The sequence below is a fragment of the Doryrhamphus excisus genome, chromosome 2 (assembly GCF_030265055.1).
Source record: "Doryrhamphus excisus isolate RoL2022-K1 chromosome 2, RoL_Dexc_1.0, whole genome shotgun sequence".
Classification (NCBI taxonomy): Eukaryota; Metazoa; Chordata; class Actinopteri; order Syngnathiformes; family Syngnathidae; genus Doryrhamphus; species Doryrhamphus excisus.
The window spans coordinates 31,189,868-31,200,376 of NC_080467.1; the positions used below are offsets into that span (position 1 = coordinate 31,189,868).

Consider the following 10,509-nt stretch of genomic DNA (forward strand, 5'->3'; position numbering starts at 1 on the left):
TTCAACACCCTGAGGTGTGTGGAGTCTTTAGATCAGCTTCCACTCTTGTGGGAACTTTCTATTCTACAGGATGCAGGTGCTTGTCTCCGGGAATTCTGTAGAACTCCACAGCAAGAACTAGGTTCTTCCCAAAAAGCCGGAAGTTGGAATTGTCCTTAATGTCCTGTTAAGATAAAGAATGAAGATTGAAAGAGTACTCGGAGTACTGGAGTACAACTCGGAGTTCAATCCAACCTCTCAATTCATTCATTCGTTCATTGATTGGTCGATTTAGTAGCTGTGTCCATAAACTTTTGTCCATATCGTGTTATGCATTACAGGCTGCTGGGAAGTCGAAGCAGGAAATACCCAATGCCTGTTTACGATACGGTTTTTAAAATGATTACAGTGGTATGAAAAAGTAATTGAACTTTTTGGAAACATGAAAACCTACGAATGTTTGGGTGGTTTTAGTTCAAAGACGCAGTTTTTTTCATCTGTGTGATTTTTCTTGACATTTTCCGAATTCCGAAAGGTTCAGATACTTTTTCATACCACTGTAGAACCCTCGAGACATGAAGTAACGCCCTTGGAATCACCTTGGCATTCTCTTTTAATTCCCCAAATTTCCAGAAAAAATTCTCGTTTTGTAGAAAAGTTCCAAATGTTTTCTCACTACCCAGAAAATGCTCAGCGTTTTTTTTTCCAAAATTCTGGAAAATTTGCCTTATTTTGGGGAATATTCCCTTATTTTCAAGAAAACTTTCAAATTTGTGCAAAATAAATTCTGAATATTTGGTCTTTTTTTCTTTAGTCACCTGCCTCGTTTTTGGTGCAGTTACCTAATTACATAATTGCCCTCATTTTACCCAAATATTTTTTATTTAATTCCCCAAATATCTAGAAAAAATTCTAGTTTTCTAGAAAAGTTCCAAATGTTTTCTCACTACCCAGAAAATACTCATCTTTTTTTTCAAAATTCTGGAAAATTTGCCTTATTTTGGGAAATATTCCCTTATTTTCCTGAAAACTTTCAAATTTGTGCAAAATTAATTCTGAATATTTTGTCTTTTTTTGTCACCTGCCCCCCACCCCCCCACCCCAAAGAAAATCTTATTACCTTATTATCTTATTTTTTAATTTCCAGAACATTTGAACATTTTCTAGTAAAAAAAATTACAAAATTTTTGAGATTTTTTTTTCTGATTGCTGGGGGGGCAAAAAAATTTCAACATTTTGTAGATTTTTTTTCTGATTGCCGGGGGTGCAAAAAAATTTCAACATTTTCTAGATTTTTTTCTGATTGCGGGGGGGGCAAAAATATTTCAACATTTTCTAGATTTTTTTCTGATTGCCGGGGGGCAAAAAAAATTTCAACATTTTCTAGATTGTTTTTCTGATTGCCTGGGGGGCAAAAAAAATTCTACATTTTCTAGATTGTTTTTCTGATTGCCGGGGGGGGCAAAAAAATTTCAACATTTTCTAGATTGTTTTTCTGATTGCCGGGGGGGCAAAAAATTTTCAACATTTTCTAGATTTCTTTCTGATTGCCGGGGGGGGAGGGGCAAAAAAATTACAACATTTTCTAGATTTTTTTTCCTGATTGCCGGGGGTGCAAAAAATTACAATATTTTCTAGATTTTTTTTTCTCGATTGCCGGGGGGGCAAAAAAATGTCAACATTTTGTAGATTTTTTTTCTGATTGCCGGGGGGGCAAAAAAATTACAACATTTTCTAGATTTTTTTTCTGATTGCCAGGGGGGGAAAAAAATTGCAATATTTTCTAGATTTTTTCTGATTGCAGGGGGTGCAAAAAAGTACAACATTTTCTAGATTTTTTTTCTGATTGCCGGGGGGCAAAAAAATTTCAACATTTTCTAAAAATGTTTTCTGATTGCCGGGGGGGCAAAAAAATTTTCAACATTTTCTAGATTTTTTTTTCTGATTGCCGGGGAGGCAAAAAAATTCAACATTTTCTAAAATTTTTTTCTGATTGCCGGGGGCAAAAAAAAAATTACAACATTTTCTAGATTTTTTTCTGATTTCCGGGGAGAGGCAATGATGACATCGTTTATGACGTCGACATAAACCGATCTATTTTTCTTGGAAAACCGATTTTTCTTCGAAACGTACACATGTTTCTCTCGGGTACGCATTTTTTTCGCCGGTTTTCGTTTTGAAGTCCGTCTCCTCCAAAAATAAATTCTCACTCATTCTGGGCGGAACACGGGGCTGGCCGGATTAGTGTCGACTGAAACGGGTTCCACATTATTAGACTTTTAGGTTCTCGACGGTCGTTTGTACCGACTTCCCAGTCTCCGTGAATGCAGCACGAGAGAGCTAAGAAGAAGCTATTTTCTTCTCATGCAAACAAAGAAAACAAATCTTTGCTGCCGATGCTGAGAAATAAAAAGCACCAGAATGTTCCGTCCATTTTTGTAAACATCTTCGATGGAACCATCGGTAAAGCGATGAGTAGAAGCGTCGTGCGAATAAAGTTTCTTCAGCGTCCCTGAAGGCAAACGTCTCAAGTCATTAGCAGTCGCCCTCAACTCCTGCGGAGACATTTTTGTCCTCGTTAGCATCCGATAAGTGTTTTTCCCTCTTAGCTCGTTAGCGTTAGCGTCCGCCCCTCAGCAGTGAAACTTGAAAATGATGAGAACGATGCGCTTGTACTCCTTCCTGAAGTTGTGGTTCAGGACGCCGTAGACGACGGCGTTGAGGCAGCTGTTGAAGTAGGCCATGAAGTAGCTGGCGGTGAAGAGCCACTCGGGAATCGAACGTCCCAGCCGCGAGTCCATCGCCACCGCCAGGCCGATGAGGTTGAGCGGCGCCCAGCACACGGCGAAGAGAACAAAAACCACAAACATGGTCAGGAAGTTGCGGAGGTCGTGCGGCTTGATCTTGGGCCGCGAGTCGGGCTTGACGCGCCGCCTCACCTGGATGACCAGGATCCAGATCCGCAGGTAGCAGTAGGTGACGATGGCGATGGGGAGGATGAAGTGCACCACCACCACGGCGATGGTGTAGAGCGAGCTGACCGATTGGGCGAAAGTGCACGAGTAGACGCGCGGGTCGTACTGCAGCGACTCCACGAACCAGTTGGGCACGATGGCGAGGATGGTGAGCGCCCACACCAGCGCCACGTAGCACACGGTGTTGGCGCCGGAGAACAGCTTGTCGTACTTGAGGCTGTGGCAGATGTAGCAGTAGCGGTTGATGGCGATGCCCGTGATGTTGAAGATGGAGCCGATGACGCTCAGGCCCATCAGGAAGCCGCTGATCTGGCAATGGATGTAGCCGGCGATCCAGCCGTCGTGGAAGATGGCCGTCAGCACCAGCGGGTACGGGTAGATGGCCACCAGCAGGTCGGCCAGCGCCAGGCTCACCACAAAGGCGTTTCCTGTGGAGACGAGGGGGGGTCAGAAGATGCACTCGATGGCCCAGACCATGAAACACAAACATCTACAACAGTGGTGTGCAAAGTGTGGCCCAGGGGGTCATTTTTTGACTTGTAAATCAGAGGTTGGGGTCGCGGCGCAGAGCCCCGACTCGCCTCTTCCAGTCCACTTAGTCCAGCTCCTCCCGGTGGATCTCGAGGCCGGTTCCCAGGCCGGTTGAGACCCAACGTGTTCTGGGTCTTCCTCGAGGGCTCCTACCGGCGCCCCAAACGCCTTCCCAGGAAGGCGTACAAGACGTCCAAGGTCCGAGACCAGCCACCTCATCTCGGCGATGTGGTCGGTCGTGCCATCATTTTCCCCAAATATTTTTTTTAATTTCCAAAATTTCCAGAAAAAAATTCAAAGTTCCAAAAGTTTTCTCGTTACCCAGAAAATGCTTATCATTTTTTTTTTCAAAAATCTGGAAAATTAGCCTTATTTTTGGGAATATTCTCTTATTTTTTTGAAAATTTTCCAAATTGTGTAAAAAAAAAAAACTTCTGAATATATTGTCATTTTTTTAGTCACCTGCCTAATTACACATTTGACCTCATTTTTTTTAAATCCCCAAATTTCCTGAAAAAAAAATCTTATTTTCTAGAAAAGTTCCAAAAGTTTTCTCATTACCAAGAAAATGCTTATCGTTTTTTTCCCAAAAAATCTGGAAGATTTGTCTTATTTTGGGGAATATTCTCTTATTTTCTTGAAAACTTTCCAAATTGTGCAAAAACAAAATCTGAATATTTTGTCATTTTTTTAATCAACTGCCTAATTACACATTTGCCCTAATTTTCCCTGAATATTTTTTTAATTCCCAAAATTTCCAGAAAAAAAATCTCATTTTCTAGAAAAGTTCAAAAAAATTTTCTCATTACCCAGACAATACTCATCTTTTTTTTTTTTCAAAATTCTGAAAATGTAGCCTTATTTTGGGGAATATTCCCTTATATTTTCCTGAAAACTTTCAAAATTGTGCAAAAAAAAAATTCTGAATATTTTGGTGCAGTTACCTAATTACACATTTGCCCTCATTTTCCACAAATATTTTTTTTTAATTCCCCAAATTTCCAGAAAAAATTCTAATTTTCTAGAAAAGTTAAAAAAAATTTCTCATTACCCAGAAAATACTCATAATTTCTTTCCAAAATTCTGGAAAATTTGCATTATTTGGGGGAATATTCCCTTATTTTGCTGAAAACTTTCCAACTTATGTAAAGAAAAATTTCTCTAGAAAAGTTCCAAAAGTTTTCTCATTACCCAAAAAGTGCCAATCATTTTTTCCCCAAAATTCTGAATAATTAGCGGGACTCGTAATTCTGACTTTTCTCATATTTTATTTTTTTTATTATTTTATTTATTTAAATTTATGCTACAATAATGAGGTTATTTTTATTCATGATATTCTTGTAAAAAAATAATTATTGTTGCATTATAACATTTTTTAACTAATATTTTGACTTTATTCTAGTAATGATATTAAGTTTTCTGTTTTTGACTGCGACTGTGATGCTGCCACCTAGCATGTCTTGCGGCACCTTTGCTCAAAGCTCCCCTGAACGAGTTCTAGACTAGAACTTGTCCCAGTACTTGACACATGTGGTCTGTTTTTTAAAGTAGGAGCAACACAGATGAAGTATTGGCCAATGGAAAAAGTAGCTGCTCCGTTACGGGAAATTAGCCGGGGTAAATCACGGCGCCTTGGCAGCCCGGCGGAGCATCTACATCATTCCCCCGACGCGCCGTAGCGGGACGAAAAGGTCGCGCGGGCCGTCGGGCTCATCGAGAGAAAAAAAAACAAAAAAAAACGAGGCAGTGACCCCATGTCACGTTTGTACGCTTCAGCGCTCGTCTGTTCTCGGGATGTTAATTTGCTGCGCGTGTTCTCGACGCCGTGTTTACTCTACGCCGACGCATGAGAACACTCCAATGGAACCGAGGGCCCCCACCGCCGCCCCCATCGCCACCGCCCCCACCACACATGACAAAACCAGCTAAGATCATAGGAGATCATCACTTTAGGAAAAAGCAGTCAAGAAAAGAAAAGAACCAAGTCAAACAAAAGATGCTAACTGTTTATTTTTTTTGTTTTTTTTCCAAATGTTTCAACTTTCTTCTTAAATAATATTTGTAAATTTTATTTTTGTAATATTTGTACCTTATTCCCATAATATTTTGGCTTTATTCTGGTAAAATTATTACTTTATTACTATAATTAATAATTATTATTACTATATTATTATTTTTTTCCGCAACCTAATTTTTTCAAAACGTACAACTTCATTTGTAAATAAAGTTTTTTCTTGAATATTTTTGTTACACATCTTCATGCCAGGGTGTACTGGACTGGGTGGCCAAAGACAGCTGGGATAGGCTCCAGCATTGAATTGAATTGAATTGAATTGAATTGAATTGAATTGAATTGAATTGAATTGAATTGAATTTAATTTAATTTAATTTAATTTAATTTAATTTAATTTAATTTAATTTAATTTAATTTAATTTAATTTAATTTAATTTTTTGTTTAGTTTAGTTAAATTTTTAGTTTAATTTAGTTTAATTTTTAGTATTTTTAGTTTAGTTTAGTTTAATTTTTAGTTTAATTTAGTTTAATTTTTAGTATTTTTAGTTTAGTTTAGTTTAATTTAGTTTAATTTAGTTTAGTTTATTTTAATTTTTAGTTTAGTTTAATTTTTAGTTTAATTTAGTTAAATTTTTAGTTTAGTTTATTTTAATTTTTAGTTTATTTTAATTTTTTTGTTTAATTTAGTTTAATTTTTAGTTTAGTTAAATTTTTAGTTTAATTTAATTTTTAGTTTAATGTCTTAATTAAAATATTGGTCAATTTCTTTTTGTAATATTTGAACTTTTTGTAATATAGATATTGAACATATTGACTTCATTTCAATTACATTAGAATTTTATCCCTAAAAAAAACCTTTAAACAAAACTTTATTTAGTTTTGTTTGTCGTTGTGATTTGGATCTTTAACCAAAACACTTGGAAGTTGTTTTGGTTTCCAACAACGTGTTTTAGTATTATAACGGTCCGTGTATTCCTGGTGGGGAACATTTGGGCGTAACCGCTTCCCGCTCCAGTACACAGGAAGTGGAAATGCCTCAAGAAACCTGATGGATCTTCGTCCCAAAAGTTGCATTCCCAAAGCGTCAATCGGGCGGGCGGGAGCGGGAGGGGGGGGGGGTGACTTCCATGTCACATCTAATCTGCCGAAGCAGCAGATGTTTCCGGAACGCCGCTTAAAAAGGACCGAGGCATCCCTGCGGTGCGGTTGTCCCCATCGGGCGGGAATGTCGGCGTCGGTTCCTCCTCATTCCCGCTCCGTCACACCTCTTTCCACGCGGGCGCACTTCTGCCTTTCACGAGGACGAAGCGGACCGACGCCCTCGGGTGGGAACAATGCCGCCTCATTTGCATACAATGGACCTGCAGGCGGTCCCATCCGTCACCTCTGCAGATGTTCCCGGGAAGATAAATCCCCAGAGGTGAGCTGGGAAGAGATGGATGGACCGCACGGCGAGCTGACAATGAAGGCGTTGGGATGGACAGGAAATTGGAAAAAAAAAAAAAAGTGGAGGTGAGACGGGACAGAGACGGCTCCACGTAGGAACGCTGACAGGAGGAGCGCAGGGAAATGAATCACATGAATCGTCCGGGAAAGGATCCGGAGGAATTGATGGGAACGTCGGCAGATGAATTGAGATGAGAGCGGAAGAGACAGGATAAAAGGTTCGGGAGAGGTGGAAGGAGCCAACTACGGTGCTCCACCATGTGTCCACTTCTCATGCCGGAGGTCATCATCTTCCCACTCGGGAATGCTGACAGCGTTCCTGAGGATTGATGGAAAAGCGGCAGGGAATGACTCATCCTCACGCCGGCCGCTGGAACGGGCGCACGCGTACGCATCGATTCCCCCGGCACGCTAATTTGTCAGCGCCGCCGAGCGCGGACAGGAAGTGATGTCGTCCTGATGAAGACAATTAGCTCGCTTACTTCCCAACTAAAGACGTCAACATTCCCGCATTTACTCCTCTATCATTCCACTACGTTCAAAACACAACTTTATTCCACCTCACAAACCAACAGAGACGTCAAATAACGCCGAGTTGTCCTGACTTCATGAAGGCCACGTCAATGACGGACGTGACAAACCACCACGCTGCCAAACACCAACACACTAAGTACACAGTACGCAGTCTACACAGTACACTTCATGTACTTAAGTGTGCTGACCCGAGCAATCTATGTCTGCTGGGATAGACTCCAGCTTCAATGCTGATGCTCCTGCATGAGTGGGGAAAATTAATGGATGGATGGATGGATACATGGATGGATGGATACATGGATGGATGGATGGATGGATACATGGATGGATGGACGGATGGACGGATGGATGGATGGATACATGGATGGACGGATGGATGGGTGGATACATGGATGGACGGATGGATGCATGGATGGATACATGGACGGATGGATGGACGGATGGATGGATGGATACATGGATGGATGGATGATACATGGACGGATACATGGATGGATGGATGGACGGATGGATGCATGGATGGATGGATACATGGATAGACAAACGGATGGATGGATGGATGGACGGATGGATACATGGATGGATAGATGGATACATGGATGGACGGATGGATGCACTGATGGATGGATGGATGGATGGATGGATGGATGGACGGATGGATGGATACATGGACGGATGCATGGACGGATGGATGAATGGATGGATGGATACATGGATGGATGGATACATGGATGGACAAACGAATGGATGGATGGATGGACGGATGGATACATGGATGGATAGATGGATGGCTACATGGATGGATGGATGGATACATGGATGGACGGATGGATGCATGGATACATGGACGGATGGATACACTGATGGATGGATGCATGGACGGATGGATGGACGGATGGATGGATACATGGACGGATGGATGGATGGATGGATGGATACATGGATGGATGCATGGACGGATGGATGGACGGATGGATGGATACATGGACGGATGGATGAATGGATGGATGGATACATGGTTGGATGGATACATGGATGGACAAACGAATGGATGGATGGATGGACGGATGGATGCATGGATGGATAGATGGATGGCTACATGGATGGATGGATGGATACATGGATGGACGGATGGATGCATGGATACATGGACGGATGGATACACTGATGGATGGATGGATGGATGGATACATGGATGGATGGATGGACGAACGGATGCATGGATGGATAGATGGACAGATGGATGGATGGATGGATGGATGGATGGACGAACGGATGGATAGATGGACAGATGGATGGATGGATGGATGGATGGACGGATGGACGGACGGTTGGATGCATGGATGGATGGATACATGGATGGATGGACGAAAGGATACATGGATGGATGGACGAAAGGATGCATGGATGGACAGACGGATGGACGCATGGATGGATGGATGGATGGATGGATGGATGGATGGATGGATGGATGGATGGATGGATGGACGGACGGACGGTTGGATGCATGGATGGATGGATGGATGGATGGACAGACGGACGGTTGGATGCATGGATGGATGGATGGATGGATGGATGGATGGATGGATGGATGGATGGATGGATGGACGGACGGTTGGATGCATGGATGGATGGATGGATGGATGGGCCAATAAATGAATGAATGGTTGTGCAGCTGTGTGATGGAATGAACAGATACATGAATGATGAAACAATCATATGAATGAATATATGAATGGACAGATCATGACTGAGCACATAAATGAATGAACGGCTCAAGGTATGAACGAATCAATGAACGAATCACCGGAGTCTACATTCTACTCACAAACATCCACATGTTAACAAACCATGCCTTCATTTTCTTTCTCTAAAGTTCAAGAGATGACTATCATGTTCTTTCCTGTCCAGGACGACCCAGGAACCTCGTGGTGGATCTCAGAAGGAACGTAGTAGACTTTATTGTTGTCCTCCTGTAGTACTTTATTGTGGTGTTTATCACTGAAGCTTCTAGAAGACTATTCATTACCAGCTGATTGATTCTCCCCACAGCAGTAAACCGAAGTGAATCAATCAGGAACAAAGACCCGGACCTAAAACCCTCCGCTTAGAGTGAGGCTAAAGACCAGTTATGGAATATTATGTAGTAGTAGTAGTAGTAGTAGTAGTAGTAGTAGTAGTAGTTGTCACCTGTTTTCCTGAGTTTCCTGTTCCTGAAGACGGACAAGATGACGAGCAGGTTCCCCACCACGTCCACCACGATAGTGGTGATGAGCACGCCGGCCAGCAGCGTCACCGCCCACGGGAAGGACTCGTGCTGCGGGCCGGGCGCCCCCTCCTCTCCCGCCGGCGTGGAGTTGCGCGGACCCAGGGTGGCCCCCAGCGCGGGCTGCGGCTCCTCCAGGGGCATGAGTTGCGGGAGGTGCCGAGCGTCGGCGAGTCTCATGGGGTCGCCGGGTCCACGCGGCATCTTCACGCGCCTTTCGCCCGCCGCTGCCGGGACATGGTGGTGGCGGGCGCGGGAGTCACGGGTTGGAAATCCCCGGCTGTCACATCGCTGACTCCCGCCTCGGAGTAAAAAGACTTTGGCGGGAGGGTTCCGTGAGCATTTCGCGCTCTGGTATTCCCGCCACACGTGCGCTTGAAGAGTCAGAGGCGCCTTTTTTAGCTTCCTGTCTTCTCTCTCTCCCTCTCTCGCTCGCTCGCGCGCGCGCGTGCGAGCTCGAGCTTTCTCCTCCCGCCTCCGGTGCGTGTGCATGTGCGCGCGCAGCCTCCTCACTTTATCTCTCCTCCATTGTTCTTGTTGTTTGACCCCGCATCTCCATCACCTGTTCATTGACGCCCCTCCTCCTCCTCCTCCTCCTCCTCCTCCTCCTCCTCGTCCACGCGCCTGGGCGTTCATGCGCGCGCATTGACTTTTTTTGGACGCCCCCTTCCAAGTAGTTAACAAAACATGTTGGCTTGATGGCCACTAGAGGCGCCATCGAGCCGACAGCTTCCATTCACTTCAAGTTTGGACATGAAAAGTC

At 43.2% G+C, this 10,509-nt stretch overlaps 1 protein-coding gene across 1 annotated transcript; it reads right to left on the bottom strand.

Annotated features, from left to right (window-relative positions):
* Positions 1-1,738: 1,738 nt before the first annotated feature.
* On the bottom strand, positions 1,739-10,275 carry mtnr1al (melatonin receptor type 1A like). The gene is made up of 2 exons (XM_058064613.1): positions 9,671-10,275; positions 1,739-3,382 (listed from the first exon to the last, which is right to left on the bottom strand). Exons 1-2 carry the CDS (start codon positions 10,236-10,238, stop codon positions 2,613-2,615), a joined length of 1,338 nt encoding a protein of 445 aa, XP_057920596.1. The 5' UTR covers positions 10,239-10,275; the 3' UTR covers positions 1,739-2,612.
* Between the last annotated feature and the right edge of the window lie 234 nt (positions 10,276-10,509).